This window comes from Gekko japonicus, unplaced genomic scaffold, assembly GCF_001447785.1.
Source record: "Gekko japonicus isolate JY-2015 unplaced genomic scaffold, Gekko_japonicus_V1.1 scaffold3390, whole genome shotgun sequence".
Taxonomy (NCBI): domain Eukaryota; kingdom Metazoa; phylum Chordata; class Lepidosauria; order Squamata; family Gekkonidae; genus Gekko; species Gekko japonicus.
In genome coordinates, this window is record NW_015161511.1 from 1 (window position 1) to 19,680 (window position 19,680).

At 44.5% G+C, this 19,680-nt stretch overlaps 1 protein-coding gene across 1 annotated transcript; it reads left to right on the top strand.

Annotated features, from left to right (window-relative positions):
- The first annotated feature begins 6,255 nt into the window (after nucleotides 1-6,255).
- On the top strand, nucleotides 6,256-19,398 carry FAM89A (family with sequence similarity 89 member A). The gene is made up of 2 exons (XM_015429240.1): nucleotides 6,256-6,663; nucleotides 18,326-19,398. Exons 1-2 carry the CDS (start codon nucleotides 6,256-6,258, stop codon nucleotides 18,482-18,484), a joined length of 567 nt encoding a protein of 188 aa, XP_015284726.1. The 3' UTR covers nucleotides 18,485-19,398.
- The last annotated feature ends 282 nt before the right edge of the window (nucleotides 19,399-19,680 follow it).

Below are 19,680 nucleotides of genomic sequence, written 5' to 3' on the forward strand. Positions count from 1 at the left end.
ACAGCTTCATGACGTCAGCTCCCTCGTCGTGCCTTGGACTCTGGCTGCCTGGCTTGGCTTTAAACTTTCCTCAAGGCACCGCCATTTTTCAACTTTGTTTACTCTTTCAAACCGCTTCTCCCGGGCTCGAAGCACTCATCAATTCGCTTTTTGCACTCAAGTAAGTCTCTCAAAATACACATGCTGTCTTTTTTCTCCCACTCCTCCTTCGCTGTGATTTATCTGTCCATGCGCTTCAAAGGTGTCCCTCTTTCCTCCTGTGGCACTGATTTCCTCCTGTGGCCCTGTCATTTCCAACTTCAGTCTGCTGCTGCGTACAGATATCACCTTCCACAGGTTGGGCTGTCCCAACTTGGGCTGCCCCAAACTGGCACCTATTCCGTCATTTCCAGCCCCAAATGGCTGTACAGGGATGTCACCCCCTATGGATTTCTGTACCAGCTTCTTCTCTCCCTTCTGGATAAAGTTCACAAGAGAAGAGAGTCCCTTGGAGACTGTGGTCAGTTGTTTGTCCTTTCCTTCTCCACTTCTTCCACCTGGGCCAATAAGTTTTTCCTGTTCCTCCAGAGATTCATACATTCTCCTGTATTCAGCCATCAAAGGTATGACACCCTCATCTACGTCCCTCCCTCAGAGGCAAGATTTTCCCTCCATTTTTCTTTCCCTTTTATGACTGAGATGCCCTAATCTGTTTTGTTCTTTCCTGAAGAATTCTGGCTATCTCACCCTGTCACAGTGCAACATTTTGGCTGTTTACTCAGCCCAGGAACTTGAGAGAAGGAATAGGAGCCCCCTTTAACTTATACAACATAAATGGCTTTCGAGAAATTTTTATATTCAAAATTAACAAAATATTTTATTCAACATAGAGGGGAAAGGTGAGGTGAAATCAGGGGTAAAATTTCTGAGGTAACTCAATAGAGATAACTCAGACAAAATCAGTATATGCATAGACTTTAGTTCTTATGTTTCAGGCTGATGAGAGTTTCTTAAGCTTTTCACAGTGACTTCAATCTTTATGTTGAGAGGCTTTTGTTTCAGTGTTTTCTCCAAACACTTCAGTACAATTTCTTTGAGTAGGTTCTAACTCTTTTGCTTTCCTGAAGGCTGGTAAACTCTTTCCAGTACCCAGCCCCCTTCTCTTGAAACACCAGTACTCATCTTGCGTTTTTAACTGATTCTAAAGTCTCTAAAGGCAGTTTCTAACCATACCAGACCAGGGATCTCTGTACTTGTCAGAGCTATCACCCTGTTCAGACTGGGCAGGGAAATTCATTCTCTCTCTAGAAGATCTATCCCCTTTCCTTGTCCCAAAAGGAAGTCTCCATCTAACTACCCACTAGTCCTTGCCAACTTTCCTCAGCTTCATGTCTGTGTTAAACTGCTCTCAGTCAGGGCTGAATTTCAAATGAATTCTCCTCCTCAGCATTCAACTCTAAAGTCTCTCCCTGCTCAGCTGATGTTAACCAACCAGATTGCTTGGAGCAACCTGTCACTCAAGGCTCTATATTCCTGTGAAGAATTAACCCTTCACAGTCGTTTAGCTGTTTGTACAACACTTCTAAGTGCAGTTCATCACAGGATTGCATATCTGGATCTTGAACAAGGGTAACCTCCAGCTCCATCCTCTGGTAGTTCTGCTGCTACCATCTCTATTCCAACTAACCAAAACAACAACCACGTTACTCAACCTAGAGAGTGCACTGGCCACTTATGTGCAAAAGGCTTGATCCCATTCTGTCACCATGTCACAGACCCATGCCTGGGTTCCCTTGGGCCACCACTCTTTTTTACCTGAGCAGCACCCAGCCCTGTGGGTCCTTGAGGTTAAATGTACACAAATAAAGCAGACCTTTGTATAACTACATAAAGGTTTATTGAACAGTTAAAAGGGGGGGGGAATCACTATGCAGTACGGTCTCTATAACTTAGCAACATTTAGTACCTGGTATTAGATGGCACACCTTTTTGCAGCATAAGAAGCCAAGCTGTAGCCTAAAGCATTCTATACATTACAGTCCATCATGATGTAGCATGGCATATCAAAGCATACTAGCATGGCACAAGGATAAAGTTAGCATGGCTTCTTTTTGGCCTATGTCCTTATTATAGCTTTTTGTTAGGGTTGCCAAGTCCCTTTGTCACTCTGGCAGGGGGATTGGGGGTGGTGGTCTGGGATGTTCCCGATGTGATGACATCACCTGGAAGCAGTGTTCCCTCTAAGCTGAGTTAGTGTGAGCTAGCTCACAGTTTTTTTAGGCTCCAGCTCACACATTATTGTCTTAGCTCAGGATGGATGGCTCCAGAGTAAACTAATTTATGCAGTAGCCAAATTGCTTGCTCACAACATTAACATCAGTAGCTCACAAAGTAGAATTGTTGCTCACAAGACTTCAGAGCTTAGAGGGAGCATTGCCTAGAAGTGATGTCATCATGCCAGGGGCATCGCACAGGGACATTCTGGTTTAAGGGCAAAACTCTATGGTAAAACCGGCATAAAACCATAGAGTTTTGCCCTTAAACCAGAGTGTCCCTAGTGTTATGACATCACTTCTGGGTGACATCATCACATCGGGGAAGTCACGCAGGGACGTGGCTGTTTGGAGGTGGGGAGAAGCCCTAAAAACTGAGGGAACCCCCACCCCAACCTGAGGTCTGGCAAGTGTACTTTTTGTCCTCTGATATCAGGTGGTCCTTGGGAGCCAATCAGGAATCCCTTTTGATGGAACTTTCCAGAGAACGTCAACATCTGCTCCTAATTCCTCCTCCCATCTGATTATACAGCTGAGCACAGTTTCTTATGATTAACCGATTACTTCATTCTTAACTCTGGCCTTGAAAGAGATTAGGATGATATCTACAGGAAGTCCCAAACCATGGACACCTGTGAGGTGAAGCAGGTCTGCTAATAATCATGTTAACCCTTGAGGGAAATTAGGGTGCCTTGCCTCACACTTAGTCGCACCAATGTCTCTCAGCTTTCAAAGAACATCATGTTCTTCCTTTGTTTTTGTAACATGTTTATCTCTAGTTGATCATTTAAATGCCCATTTCTGAAAGAATTATGCTGCTGCATACGTATGTTCCTCAGCTCAGACAGCAGCTTCCTGAGCTTTTATCTATTTCCTGCAAGAAGACGTCCAGGTTCCACATGTGTCACTGAAGTCCATTTCCTTTGCTTCCTGTGACTGAACCACAGCTGTCTTTTAGTGACTTCATCCAAAACGAGTTGTTGTAAAACAAAGGAAAACATGTAGTTTGTGAACGAGACAGGCTGTTATCTTCCACTTAATGATGAAATACCTATGTTGCACAATGAACAAATAAAAAAAACCCCTTGAAGCCGATTTTACTTTATTCAAACAGTCTCTCTGGTAACTGGCACATCTTGATCTGGTCATCTGTCGATTTTTATGTGTATCCAGACCAGAGGTGAAAGTAATTTAAATTTCTTACTGGTAGTCTCTCAAAAAGTTCAAAGCAGAAGTTTAAGAAAAACCACTTTGTCCAATTTCCTACCATTACCCTGGACCAGCTTGTACTAGCATACTTTCACCCCTGTATCAGAAAATTGCATTAAAGACCAAAGTTACAGAATTATGCATTACTAAATGGAACACTTCTTAATAGCAGCAAGGTGTGTAATCACCATACCAATGTCTGTCTCAAACCTTTGGACATAGGGTGCTCTAGCATGCCTAACTCTTTGTGGAATCAGACCCTGCTAGAAGAAAGTCTACACAAAGTTTAGCAGAGTTCCATTTTTATGTGGATTTTCAGCTGTCTCAACACAGAGTAACACACGTTCTATTTTGGTTGTCACAGATGCAAATATAGTTTTCATGACTTTTATCAATCTGTGTGTAGAGTGTAAGCCAAATTATACCATCCTACTGTGGGATCCACATTGATTTATTCACATATCCACATGTGTAAAGTGTCTGTGTGGGGAGGAAACATTAAAGCTGGGCTATGGGAAAGTGTTGCATAGCAAGGTAAACACAATTATGGAACAAACTCCCCAGGGTGGAATGCCTGGCCCCCTCATTTTCAAAGCAACTGAAGACAGTTTATTTAGGACTGCATTTGACTAATTTAGGTCCTGTCCATATGAGGCCTTTTGGGCCGGGAGCGGGACGGAACGGGGGCAGAGCAAACGGGCGCGATCCCACCGCAACATCTGGGAAGCGTACCGTCTCCCTCCCTGATCCGGCCCTTCCAGCGCTGCTCCGCACCCAAAAAACCCCACCTACCGAGGTGGTTCTTTTCGATGGGCCGCAGCAACGCTGACCGTGGGATCGCCAGCGCAAGGATGCCCAGCTCCTGGCCGAACTGCGCATGTGTGAGCACGCGCCATTCGCCAGGCTCCCCTCCCCACCGTCGCTTTCTCCCCGGCATCTGATCGTGCCGGGGAGCGATGGCGCCACAGCTCGGGGGATCCGTGAGATCCCGCCGCACCGTCTCAACTTTGCTGCGGCTCACATTAGCCGCAGTTCGAGCGTCCTTTTCCCTGCCGTGTGGCAGGGACCTTAGTTTGTCTTTATTGGTAGTCTTAATTTATGTGTTCTATAACTGTTCTATTTATATTGTAAGCCTCCTTGAGTGCCACAAGGTAGAAAGGCAGCTAATACATGTCTTAAATAATAGTAATACTAAACAATAAACAGGGTGATGAGAGGACATGCTTTATCTTCCTTCATCTGCCCACTGTATTTTCTGTGAAAAGTAGATCTCCTCCGTGTACTGCTTTACACATGATCCCTTTCACATCTAACTTGGCCCTCAGATATTGAATTGGTGCATCTGATCATGCTCCAAGTCCTAATGGTGTTCAGTCCATGCTGGCTCCTTGCTTTCTTATACAACTGAGTATAGGTAGGGAAGAAGAGAAGACAGGTCATGTAGTGGCTACAGTGGAGGTTTCTGCTGGGAGAGGTAGGGAATCCTTCCAGCAAACAATTAAATATTCGCAGGGAGGAGGGCTGAGTGCCAAGCTTAAATATTTTGGCTCTTGGTGTGAAAAGTCAAAGCAACTCTCAGATTCTACCAACTTCTTTCAGTGATCTATACATATGCAAACTGGAGGTAATAAAATAGTCACCATTTGTGGAATCTGCTGTCTGAAGCAACTGCTTTCTATAGTTTCACAGCAAAGCCAGACCAGCTGATTCTGGCTTCTGCTCGAGACCCTAGAGAGCTATGGTCAGAAGAACACTGGGCTATTCTGACTGGCAGCCGCTCTCCAGAGTCTCAACAAGTACAGGCTTTTTACATCACTTGATCCGTTTAACCAAAAAATATTGGAGACTCAACCTGGGTTCTTACATGGACAAAAACAGATGTTTTGCCACGGACCCTTGGCCCCTCCACAGTCTACTCCATTGCAGAGAATGAGCTACTTCTTCTTTTTGCATGAAAAAACTGTTCAGAATTTTTAAAAGCTTGCACAAATGCCACTCCATCTGTTTTATGTTCCTCTCATCCCCACTGCCTCACTCAGATCTGCCTAACTGAAGGAAACTATGCATCTTTCCACTTTTGCAACTGAACCAATGAAGAAGAAGAAGAAGAGGAGGAGATTGGATTTAAACCCCGCCCTTCACTTGGAGTCTCAGAGCAGCTTACAAACTCCCTTCCCCTCCCCACAACAGACACCCTGTGAGGTGGGTGGGGCTGAGAGAGCTCTGACACAAACTGCTCTTTTTCGAGGACAGCTGTGCCAGAGCTTGTGACTGACCCAAGGTCACATCAGCAGGTGCAAGTGGCGGAGTGGGGAATCAATCCCGGTTCTCCCAGATTAGAATCCAGTGCACTTAACCACTACACCAAACTGGCTCTCTACTGCTGCCCTACACTGAATCGGACCCATGGGCTATCAAAGTCAGTACTGTCTGCTCAGACTGGCAGCAACTCTCCAGGGTCATAGGCTGAGGTGACTGTCTTTCACATCACTCACTGCCTGCTCCTTTTTAACTGGCAATGCTGGGGATTCAGGACCTTCTGCAATCTGCATCCTAGGGAACGTCCCCCAACCCCCCAGTTGCCGCCGCCAGCAGCTGCGCAGCCATAACTTTTTAAAGAGCCCCTAACGAGAGCTGGGAGAGCCACAATTACCTCTTGCGTGTGAGAGAGGTGGGATTTGCCAGAGGTGGAATTTGCCCCCAGGAGTCGAAGGCCGCCTCCCCGGGCCTCAGGGAGGCCAGCCTCGCGGCCATATCTTTTTAAAGAGCCCCTGACACGAGTTGGGTGGGAAAGATGAGCACCCGTGTGGGGGTGGTTGGACGCATTCTGTGTAACTCAAAGGCGTGTACAAGGGCGTCATTTAAAAAACAAACGCCCCTTCCCTTCCGCATCAAGTACTCCTTTGTCTTGCCCCGCCTCCGCCTCCTCCCCTTTCATGAAGTGAAGGCCGCGGGGCGGGGCGAGGCTGGCGGGGCGGGGGGGCTGCCTCCGCTGCCCAAGAGCCTGAGCGGGCTGCTGAATTCTTCCTCCAGCGGCGGCCCGGGCGGAGCCGGAGGGCGCTGGCGGGACTTGGAGCGGCTCTACGCGCAGAAATCTCGTATCCAGGATGAGCTGAGCCGGAGCGGAGGGGGCCGAGGGTCCCCGCGGACGCCCAAGCCCCCGAACCTGGATGCGGCTTTGGCCCTCCTCCGAAAAGAGATGGTGAGTACGCGGCGAGAGCGAGTGAGTGGTCGGCAGCCGATGAGACCCGCCCGGGCGCATCGCTGGGGATTCCACGCAGCGTTCCTAGGTCCGGAGGTCCATAGGTGGAGGGGGAACGAGCCCCTTCCCGTTATCGTCTGTACTTTTCAGGACTTTTATATATGTTGATTTGAGTTTGGGCTTAGTTCCAAGAAGGCAAGCAAGCAATGCCTCTGAGCATCTACAGAGTTCTGACTGCTGATTTTTATCCCCCCCACTTCTTCGCACTTTTTTTATTTTTTGCCGTAAAGTCACAGCTCACTTATGGCGACCCCATAGGGTTTTCAGGGCAAGAGGTGTGTCAGAGTTGGTTTGCCATTGCCTGCCTCTGCGTGGCAACCCTGGTATTCCTTGGAGGTTTCCCATCCAAATAATGACCAGGTTGGACCCTGCTTAGCTTCCAAAATCTAATGAGACTGGGCTATCACTTTTCTCTCCTGTTCACTGGGGGGGTTGTGACTTGTCTTTAAAAGCATAAAAGTACAGCGTATGATACGAAGTCTAAACCCCTCTGCCAAAAAACAACCAGAAGTTGTAAAACTGTAGGAGCCAACTAGTTAAAGAACAAGTATTAAGGCGTTTCACTAGACTAGTAGCTCCATAGTCCAGCAGGAAGAGATCTCAGAAACCTGCACATCTTCAGCAGCTGAGGGGAAACCACCACAGGGATGGTGCTTTATGAAATTTGGTGGGAGGCCAGTCCAGAGCCATGGAAAAGACCCAACTTGTGGCCACCCATTTTGTATTAAGCAAGAGGGGCATTCTGTAGGATGTATACAGTCAAAAAGCCTTTTTTGTTACCTGTATATACTTGTGTTTCTAAGGTGTACCTACAAAACATTTTATCTGGACACCTGCTAAAAAAACAACTGCGCTAGTATGTGAAATAGCCCTTAATTATCACAATGAAGTGTTTGTGATCTGACATTGTAGAGAAGGATATTTAGATCACAAGTTTTTGATTTCCCGATAGATATGCCCTGGCATCTCTTAATAAACTGACCGTTTAAAGCAAGCCCTACTTTTAAAATTAACAGATGGCAGCTGCCCCTAGGGGGCCGTGTAACTTTGAATCTACTGTGGAGCTGCATGCTGAACAAATTCACTGTTTCCTTGATACTGTTACGTAGCTTTGTGTGGATGTGAAATGGTGAGGGAACCTTTGGCCAGAGACCTAAAGATGAAAAATATTATCCCTTTTCTCACATCTGTTTGCCTTCAAGAACAGTGTTGTTGATACTGTTAATATGCTGTCACTTCAGATCCTAGCCAAAAATGTGATCAGCATGCTCTGAAAGTCTGTGCTTCAACTTTCATGAGCTGCAACTAATTCCCTTTGGCTTCAAGCTGACATTTGCATTATGAGTATAATTGTACGGTCCTGCCTTTTAGGGCAATTCTAGGGCTTACAGAAACAATACGAACTCAAGAAAATGTGGGCAGCGGTGCTGGTCCATTACGAGGGAAAATCTGGAAACAATAGTGATATGATTTTTATTAGGACCAACCAAAATGTTGCCAATTAGTGAGCGAATTTTCACATTACCTAGAACTTTTCGTCTATCATTTTGTGTGCTTGGCATGAGCAGTAGGAACGTTACATTGGTTTTCAGGAGAATGTCATTTCCTGCCCTTTAGTGAACTAAGGCCCCGGTCACACGGGCCGGATATCGTGGGGAGGAGGCGTGGCTAATTGTCCCAGAGGAAACTAATGCGCAGCTGCCCGAGCACACGTCCCGGTTGAGGTCCCGTGGTTCGGGGGAAATGCCGATCAGACGGGTATCCTGTAGCACGGCACAGAAGCCACGGAAATGCCGATCAAACGGGTATCCTGCACAGAAGCTGCGCGGCGCGATTGCACTAGCAATCACTCTTTGTGCGCATGCGCTGTTGGGCGCTGTTGGCGCTACCTGCGAAGACGAACAGCGGCGGGCACCGGATGTCACGTCAGTCCACCGGGAACGCGATCAGACATCCGCCCTTGTCCTGTGGTTTTAGGAAACTAGTACCTCGTAGGTACTAGTTTTTAACTCCGCACCTTCGGCGGGGAGCCACGGGTTCGCCACGGGAGCACTGCGCTTCCCAGATGTTGGAGTGAGATCACGCCCGGAAAATCCGCAGGACTCCCGTGCCTCTCCCGCGGCAACTTTGCCGTGTGACCAGGGCCTAACATGGTAATAGGAAGCTACTTTGGTTAAGCAGAAATATACACTGGGGCTTTTAGTTGTCCCCAAGGGCTTGGACATAGTGTTTCATTTGTTTTTCCCCCTTTGAGAAAAACAGCAGGTCCCAAGGCCATATCACAAACAGTCCTTCAATTCTTTCCCTTTCAAAGGAGACTTGCCATGGAACACAAAGGCTCCTTGGGTGTGCAGGATGACTTGAATTTTCTCTGAATGTAGACAGGCCCATAGCCAGGATTTTGTGGCTTGTGGGGGCAAAAAATGTTCTGGTGGGGCTGCCATTATTTTTATGTCAGCTCCAATCTGCCCCTAAGCCTGACGACTCGAGGCCACCCCCTCCCTCCCCTCCTGCAAGATTTAAAGGGCCCTTCAGCTGATCGTTGAGGAGCAAATGGCCTGTTGATCAGCTGGAGGGCCCTTTAAATCTTGCGGGAGGTAGAGGGGCACACCCCCCACTTCTTCTCAAAAGTATTTAAAGGAACTTCTTCTTTAAAATCTTCTCAATTTTTTTTTGTGGGGCTGGCCCTTTAAGGAAGGGAGTAGAGCCCCCAATAGCCCCACTGTAGCTACAGGCCAGAATGTAGACCTGTGAGGGTTACGTAGGTTGCTGCTGTTTTATCTGAGACCTGGCTGGCATTTGCGAATGAAACACCTCTCCTGTGGTAGCAAAGATAACATGTAATTCAAAGAAAGCAGCTCGGCAAGCCAGAAAACCTTTTTAAAGACTACTGATAGGATCTGAAGTATGTGTTCAAAAGGCACTTTTTACTAGTCTTTTCCAAATTAAATTCTCTCTCTCTTTCTTGTCCTTCTTTCTTTATTTTCTTTTAGAAATAAGTTTCTCAAACTAAGGGATGTAGTTTAATGCCTTAGTTCTTCTTGAAATGCTATTCTGGCTGGAATCCATTTTTCATTCTTCCTCAGGAGTAAGTGTTGATAGTTGCAGATTACACAGAAATCTACTTTCAACATGTGGTTATAAAAATTAACTGTTCTGCTCCAGAAATAGGAATTTGTCTATAGTGGGTTGTTGTTTCCCACTTTTGACTTCCCTTTTTAGATATGAGTTAATTGATGACTTGATGGGAGTTATTTTCCCCAGGATTGTTTTTGGATATAGATTGACATTTGTTGTACATTTGACACTGGAGAATGAACAGGTTTTTTTCTAGAGTGAATGGTTAAGTTAAAATGGAAATGCTGACTAATATTTAATAGAGCATATACACATATAAAATGGGATAGATGAGCTTTGAAAATCAAGGATGGCCTTTAGCAGAAACAATGTTCTGTTAGCACTTGTTTCATTATCCCACGAAAACCTCTTTAAAATTCTACAGTAATGTAAAGGACTATGAAGTAATACATGCCTCCTTAATGAGGGAAGGAATGTTTAAAGGTAATCAAGCTATTTGGTTCTCTGTGGAGCTAGGCTTAATGATTAGGTACATAACGCTTCTTTGTTTTGAATTAAATTTCTAGAGGCGAGAATGATTTATGCCATGCTGGCACACCCAAGTTAAATACTCTGAAGCTGTCTGTCTCCTTATTCTTTTGGAGGAAGTTCTAATGACTGATAAGCAGCCTTTGAATTGGCTTCTCAGAGCTCATAAATATGCACAGCATGTGAACACTAAATATGGCCATTTCAAGATGTGATTAAAAGCCGTTTTCTCCTTGCAGTATCTGGTGGGACGGTGCTGCCAACGAAGTAATATTAAAGCATCTTAGGACTGATGCAAGATGTTTTTCTGCAACTAATTAAATTCACAATGTGAATCAGATACATTCAGGGTTCATGTGAGTGTGGGGCAGCATGTGGTTAGTATTTGTAGAGGGCTGCAGTGTGTGTCCTCCTGTTTCGTGTATTCTGAAGAGGTTCTTCAAAAGGGGTATTCCAGAGAGGTTCTTCAAAAGGCCTCAAAGCATCCAGACATTCACGGGACTTAGAATGTCCTTTCCAGTATTTACCATTAATTTTAGTAGAATGTTTTGGAGAAGCAAATAAAATAATAGTCAAAGGTTCTGCAAGTTGCCAGTGAAGAGTACTTAATGTTCTCAGCGTTATCAGGCAAATTCGTTTTAATGTGGCGTTGTGGAAATGCAATTTTCTGCTTCTGCAGGAATTGCCCTTCTAAATGCAATGTGAATTTGTTGTTGTTCAGTCGCACAGTCGAGTCCGACTCTTGACAACCCCATGGACCACATCCCACCAGGCCCTCCTGCTTTCTGCTGTCCTCTGGAGTTTGCTCAATTTCATGTTCATTGCATCAATAACACTGTCTGACCATCTCATCCTTTGCTGTCCCCGTCTTCTTTTACCTTCAGTCTTTCCCAGCATCAAGGTCTTCTCCAGTGAGTGCTCCCTTCTCGTTTGGTGGCCAAAGTATTTGAGCTTCAGTTTCATTATCTGGCCTTCCAGGGAACAGTCAGGGTTGATTTCTTTTAGGATTGACTGATTTGATCTCCTTGCAGTCCAAGGGACCCTCAAGAGTCTTCTCCAGCACCATAGTTCAAAAGCATCTGTTCTTTGGCACTCAGCCTTCCTTATGGTCCAACTCTCGCAGCCATACAGTACTACTGGGAATACCATCGCTTTGACCATATGGACTTTAGTTGGCAGGGTGATGTCTCTGCTTTTTATTATGTTGTCTAGGTTAGCTATAGCTTTCCTCCCAAGGAGCAGGGTTTTTTTTAATTTCATGGCTGCGGTCACCATCTGCAGTGATCTTGGAGCCCAGGAACATGTATTCTGTTACTGCTTCCATGACTTCCCTGTGAATAGGGTGCAGCTGTTGCCCCATAGACTCCCTCCAACTGAGACCTGTGTCTTTTCCTTCTAAAGTCAGAGGTGTGGATGAATCCATTCATTTAATATCCACTTAAAAAGACAGGGTGTCTCAATCAAGGCATATATTTCACCAAGTGCTTTCAAGAGGAAGTTACTTAACTGTCAGAATTCTCCTGGTGAACATTAATCAAGGATCTTTTGTGTGACCCTCCAAATCTCCTCACACGTGTGGCCATGAGTAATGACTTGAGATTGCAGGACAATAACCAGACTTCTCAGAATCTCCTTCACAATAGAAACTTCCTTGGTAATTCCATCATAAACCTAGGAAGGGCTATCAACCACTGTCAGCAAGTCTGAGTCACACCTGTTACCACTCTTTGTTGTATTGAGTTGGGCATCAAGTTTGTGGACATGGGGGCTGTTGAGCCACACTGAAGCACCATATTCTGCAGTACTATACACGAACCGCAGAGCTGAGCATCTAAGAGTTGTAGCAGATGCACCTCAAATTGTACCACATAATTTTTAGAGAATGTTGTTGTGTGTGCGTATTTTTGTTGCTACATTGGTTAAAATGGTGTTTATAGCTCAAGGTGCTGTCTAGGGTAATGCCAAGGTACTTAGGTGCATGGATGGCAAGATTGTTTCTGAGATGGAAACAGGAGCATTCTGTTTTTCCTGGACTTGGGATAAGCTGCCATTTACGGTAGTAGTCAGCCAAAACCTTGAGGTCCCTGGTCAATATTTCCTCAGTCCTTTCAATTAATTTGTGCCTCACTGCAGTTTCTATGTAATTGGCATAAGCAAACTTCCTGGATACCATCTCAGGAACATCAGAGATGTATAGATTGAAAAGAACAGGAGTGAGGACAGAGCCCTGGGTAGACTGTTGTTCAGTTCCTTCTGCTTGCTGATTGACCCATAATTACTTGGAAAGTTCTATCATTCAGCATGTTATTTAGGAGTTGAAATAATGTTCTGCAGGGGGAAACTTGTAAAAACTTGTACAGCAGACTATCCCTCCAGACTGTTAGATCGACGAAAACTGCTGATGTCTTAAGACACTTCTGATACCTGCCTCAATGAAAGTTGTTAAGCTGATGTCTTCACAACTATGATGGGGTCTAAATCCTGCTTGCTCTATAATACCAAAATACCAGGACCCGAATGCGATTGTGGTGCAGCCGGCCAAACAATTTTCTATCTGTGAGCATCATGCTTTCCAGGGAGATGTGATGGAGCTCTTTGAACTCTCCCCAGCTATGATTGAGTAGATTGAAAATTTAGATATTAGCATTTAGGGGGATTGTCCAATTATTCCTGTTGTATCAACTTGGTTATGTGTTCTATATTGTTATATGCTTCCTGTGTATACGATAATAAATAACATGTTCCCACTGCTATTTCAGCTGTCTGCAACCAGACACATCTCCTGGTCTCATTACATCACCCTGGTCCTCTTTCCTGGTGTACTCATTTACAGTAAAAAGTTTGAAATGACACTCTGGATTTTGAACCTTTCACCCATGTAGTCTCAGATCTTAAAGTTGCACTAACCACAGTGCAGCCCAGATTCTGCCTGAGGGCACCCAGAGCCTGTGTTTTTGGCCTAGTGCTATCGTGGATCCCAATTCTGCACCAAATTTGGCTAAGAGCAGTGTTTCCCTTTAGACCAGGTAAATCCAGATGTGGAAGAAAGCCATGTCAAGTCCTCCATTTTTTTTTGTTCTGGATTTTCTTCTTTTCCTTTTCCCATTCTGCTTTCACACCTGAGTTAAACCCTCCATGTCTTTCTACCCACTTCCTAGCTTCTCTATTACTTGTTTTCCATTTGTTTGTATGATCATCTCACATAACATGCCACACCCAGTGAGGGATTCCTACCTTCCTGCCTAAAAATTGTTCTCTGTTTATGCCTCTGCATCTTTGGATCCCTTTTGGGGCAGCCCATCACCCAAGTCTTCTCTTTGGGTCGGTTTCTCTTGACTAGCTAGGTGGGAGGAACATAGTTTGGGTTAAAATTGGTTATTTAGTGTAAAGTAATATACCTGAGAGTCCCTTGGACTGCAAGGAGATCAAATCAGTCAATCCTAAAAGAAATCAACCCTGACTGTTCCCTGGAAGGCCAGATAATGAAACTGAAGCTCAAATACTTTGGCCACCAAATGAGAAGGGAGCACTCACTGGAGAAGACCCTGATGCTGGGAAAGATTGAAGGTCAAAGAAGACGGGGACGGCAAAGGATGAGATGGTTAGACAGTGTAATAGATGCAACAAACATGAAGTTGAGCAAACTTCAGAGGATGGCGGAAGACCGTAAGGCCTGGCGGGAGCTGGTCCATGGGGTCGCGAAGTCGGACTCGACTGTGCGACTGAACAACAAAATACAGCTGAACACTATGCTTGTACTAAAGTGATCATTTTTATTGGGTTGCCACATGTAACTTGCTGCATTGTTGCCATTGAATAGTTCAGTCGTGTGGTCTTGTACTACCATCTTGCTCTCCGTTTTTCTCTTCTGTACCTTGGATAGGGTAATAAAGTTACTTGGCTGGTCAAATATCTGTCTTCCTTTCCTGGCAGACTTATTGCTGGGAACTGTCTGTACAACAAGACTCAACCAATCCCCTTTTAGCTGTTCCAGTTTGACATGTGTGGAGGACACTCTTCGCATGCTTGGCCTTACACAGCAGCTGATTGGGATAACACAGCAATACTAGACATGGACTAAACAGAGTACTCTTCCTGACTTTGCATGTACAATTGAGTAGCAAAAAGGAAAGGGGCCTTACATGGGATAGGAACAGGAGGAAAGAGGGAACAAGAAGGCAGGAGGTTGAAAGCTGGGGGAGATGTGGAGGATAGGAAGAAGAGCAAGAGCAGGGGATTTGAGAATCTGGATTAAAGCTTCGGATCCTTAGTTTGTAGGCAGGAGAAATGACAAACCATGGCTCAGCAAGAAAGCCACAGTAATTAATGTCTAAATCTGCATCTACATGCACAGACACTAGCCGATACTTGAGTATGCGTATGCCTGCTTAAATGTGCAACTTCAGTCTTGTTGACTTCAGCAACAGTATTTGTAGAAGTCAATGTAGCAATGAAGTATTGATGGGACCTAGAGCCCGTTTGTGTGGCTGGTGTTGTAAAGTATCCTACATGGTGTTAAATGTAAAGGTAGATAACTGTGTGGATATAAGATCATGCCTCAAAGGTGAAACTAACTGGATATGAGCATACTCATAAATCTTGCTTATGTTTTCTGGGTAAAAATACTGAGATAGGCAGTCCTGATTATTTGGAAATTATCCTGTTAGAGGGAACCTAATTGACAGCTGTCTTATCATCCTTGCCCATTCTATTGTTTGGCTTTTTCAGCTTGCCACCCTCTTCAAATACCTGCAGCTGTCACTCACCTCTGATGCAGTGTTCCTTCACCTGGTTTGACTTATGTGTATTTAGTACCAAAGGTGAGACCTGCAAGATAATTTTGTGCATTTGCTGGAATTATCTTCTTGAAGGGCAGACAAGAAGTTAATACCTGGTATGGTGTCAGTTTTGCAAGGCTGACTAAGCAGTATACTATGGTCTCAGATGCTGAAGTCAAGGATTCAAAATTTAACAGGACCTATCCCCCCCCTCTTCTGTTTTTTCAAGACACTTGCATTGATGAGCACTGGAAAGGCATGGCTTGGGAAGAGTTACGTGAGGCCTGACTTGAATGTGATGATGGCGGGACAGAATAACTTAAGTTACCTGCTCTCAGTATTGCACTCAGACTGAACTGCGATGCATGCAGCCCTGCTATATGTAGTGAGTCCAACGTTCCCTCTAAGCTGTGGAGTCTTGTGAGCAAAAATTCTACTCTGTGAGCTACTGGCACTAAAGTTGTGAGCCGGTGATTTGGCTACTGCATCAATTAGTTTGCTCTGGAGCCCTCCTTCCTGTGAGCCGGAGGCTAAAAACTGTGAGCTAGCTCAGGCTAACTCAGCTTAGAGGGAACACTGGTAGTGACCAGGGTGGATTTGATTTAAATCAGATCAATTTAGTGCCTGAATGCCAATTCACAGGAAATGCTGGGTGCACACCACATCCCGTGGGAAGTTCTTCTGTTCCATCAGCATCATGTTTCTGTTTGGCTTCAGAGGCAAGAGACAATATGGTATTATTTTCTCAGCATAATTTTATGTTTCTTCTTAGTCCTTGCCATATGAGGTGAATCCGGTGATCCATGATTCAGCAAGATCCACTGACAACTAATTAAAGTGCCATATCTGCTGTAGTCTGTGTGTTCACAGCAAAAAGAACATTCATATCATTTTCTCAAGCAACATACACTTCCCCTCCCCACCCCTCCCAGAGTGCACCCATGTGTAGAAATAGTGTTTTGAATCCTATACTTATGGACTTGGAGTGCATGGAAGCAGTTTTCATTGGTCATCCCTTCCCCGGGCAGCCTCCTGCATCCCTTGAATGACCACCACTGGAGGAAGTGGCATATGGTATGGAGGGGGAATTGTAGTACTCGCATGGCAGGAAGCCACATAGAATCCCATTCCTCAGTACTAAGTAGTGGTATTTCTGGGGGAATTGGAGGCCATTAGAGGAAGGGGAAGGTGAGAAATCGCTTCCATTACCTTGCCTTGTTCACAGACGTATAGGAGCCAACCCTGTGTAACATGGGAAGCAGGCCTGAGAAGTGCAAGTTGTACCTTTGTTACTCTTGGGCAGTTCAAGAATTTGTTTCCAATTTCTCTATTTAGCTAGGGGTGGCCAAATTTGGTTAATGTAAGAGCCACATAGAATAAACGTCAGATGTCTGAGAGCCACAAGACATGAACAAATATTATACACACATTTTTATTAAAAATATGCAAATATGCTTTTATTAACATTAGATGAGACTACCAAAAATATAAACAAAAGGGGTAAAAACAGATATTGGTAATGATACTTATTTATCCAATGATATTATTTGTTTGCTAATGACATTTGTCTGAAAGAAAGAGAGAGATGGAAAGAATGAAAGAGGTGGAATGAAAGAGAAAGGAAGAGAGAAACAAAGAAAGCAGATGGGGGAGGGAGAGGAAAGGAAGGGAGAAAGAAAGAAAAAAGGTGGAAAGAAAGCAATTAGGGAGGGTGGAAGGAAGGAAGAAAGAAAGAGAAAGGTGGAAAGAATGAAAGAGGTGGAAAGAAAGAAGGAGAGAGAAACAGAGAAATAAAGAAAGCAAATAGATGGGGAGGAGGGAGGGAAGAAGGGGGAGAGAGAGAGAGAAAGAAAGAAACAAAGAAAGAAAGCAAATAGATGAGAGAGGGGAAGGAAGGGAGGGGAAGAGAGAGAAGAGAGAGTGAGGTGGAAAGAAAGCAAATAAATGGGGAGGGGGGAGATGGAAAGAAAGCAACTTTAAATGTGTTCTCCAACCCCCCGCTGCCACGTTTGGAGAAGGGATTTAAAGAGACAAATGCCTTCTCCAAGCAAAGCCACCTGGCCGGTGTGGCAGGGCTTGGAGAACACATTCAACTTTAAATGGGGGGAGGGAGGAAAGAAAGAACGATGGGGAAGGGAGAGAGAGGAGGAAAGAAAAGAACTTGAACTTTAAATCTGTACTCGAATCCCACCCCCTGCACGCCCGCACATTGGCTGGCTTGTCTTGGAGAAAGGATTTAAAGAGACAAATGTCTTCTCCAAGCTGGCTGGGGGGGGGGGGCGGCTTTGAGAATGCATTTCAAGTTAAAGTTGCTTTCTTTTACTGCTTCCCCCACCTCAAGCTTACCCAGGGAGGGGAACGCTGGCTAGGGAAGGGAAGACAGATAGGGAAGGCATGCCTTCCTTTTGTTTCTCCAACCTCCCTGCTGGAAGCCACACAATATGTGTGATAGAGCTTCATGCAACTCCCAAGCCACAGTTTGGCCACCCCTGAGCTAGGTGAATTCTGATGTCATAGAACACCTCCCCTTAGGATGCTTATGAGGAAAAGTGGAACATAGGACAGCGGTGCTGTGAGGCCTATTTGCTTTACATAGGCATTGCCCAGTGTGTTCTGCTTTAGGGGCAAGCTAGAAATCATGGAACACACTTGTACAAACCCCAGGAGAAAAATGCCTAAAGAGAAGCAGCTTTAGAGGGAACACAAGTGAGAGAAGCTATCACACATTGCCGGTAGATGATGCAGCACTTTAAATTGCCCCCAACCACCTGCTTAATAGGAAAATCAGTGTCAACCTAATTCTGAGACAGAAGTCTGACTCGCAGTGTCTAGTTTTCCCTTTGTCTTATTTGGGTTGGCCTCAGTAAAAGCTATTACATCATTTTGTTTCTTTTGTCCTTAATAAAACAGTGTATCAGCCTAGGATTACAGGGATTCTTGGCTTTTAAAGAGGGCATGGCACCATGACTTAAGCATCAGGAATGCTTTACGACATCGCGTCCTGTAATGCCGCTTTCCCCACAACTATTTCATCTTGTTAGTTCAGTAGGGTGGAATCTCCCAAGTAATTTAATTATCTTGCTGTGTTGCATAATTGTCAGGTACAACACTGTGTCTTTGGGGCTAAATCCCTGTGGAGAAAAAGAAATATGCACTGGCCAGCATTTTACAAGTAAAACAAAGCCATAAATACTAATATTGTGTTTCTCTTCTACAAGGTTGGCCTCCGGCAGCTAGATATGTCACTACTGTGTCAACTGTACTCCCTTTATGAATCAATTCAAGAATATAAAGGTGCCTGCCAAGCTGTGTCAAGTGCAGACTGTGCGTATGCTCTGGAAAATGGTTTTTTTGATGAAGAGGAAGAATATTTCTAAGAATGCAGTGCCACTGCCAGGAGCGGAGCGTGGAGGGAGCTTGTAGTCCTGAAATCATCGGTGTCTACTGGAACTTCGAAGTGCATCCCTGCCTTGTATTGGAGGAAACACACTCTGCAACCCATTTATTTCTGGCATACTGTCAACCCAGGTTACACACTGTGCTAATCCTGCTTTAGGAAAGCAACATGCGACAAGCTTTGAAGTATCCTCAAGTGTGTCTGCCAGGCCACATTGGTCTAATTTATGCACTGGGTGTTTTCAACTTGAACATGTTAGCAAGTGTCTTTTTATAGCCACGACTTGGACTATGCAAGAAAGCAATTAACGTTTTGACATGCAAAATGGTAGTTAATGTCACTACCTAGAGTGTGTATGCATCTGTAATCATAGTAAACAGGAATCTTTGGCTTTAAAAAAATCATTGAACATCCTGAACTATGGAGGCAGCTCTGGTACAGTACTAGATGGACCATCTTAACACTGTCTCAGATATCCTGTAAAAGCTTCTTTATCATATCTTTCTCTTCCATTTTAAGGCTTACATGTATTAGTAAATTTAACCTTTCCTTCCAGTGATCCAATTCATTTTCCCTTTTGTTAACTGTCAGTGTACATTTAACAATGTAAGCCAATATAATGGGACTTGTTTTTAACAGTTTGTATATTTTTTACTCCGATACAAGTACACAGTCTGCCTCACATTGTGTGGCTTAACGAGTTTACACAAGTATCGTTTAGTTAACTTATGCAAACTACACGGGTAGCAAATGTGAAGAAATACCGCACAAGTTCATATCAGCAGCAATATTTTGTATTCATTAAATTGCCTGGAAGGAAAGCTGCGAACTTTTGTTTCTTACAGATCAAAAAAACCTGTACAAAGAGTTTGTAGACTATCATATAACATTATAGCTTTTATAGTACCATAACTGAAAGAATTAAAGCTTGAACAATAATTTATTAAACTTTATAACATTAACAATGTGTATGTATTATGATTAAAAAGCACAAAAGTAGCTGACTGCATTGTGAAAACAAGTGAAAAAAATGAAGACTAGTTCACCTTACCAGATTTCCGGCACAGAGAGTGCTTGTGTGTATGAATCTGCTTGGAGCTTACACCTAGAATGGTAACAGGTGATGAGTTTGTTGATAGATGTAGTAAGAGTGCCTCTGGCTTCCCAGCATATCTA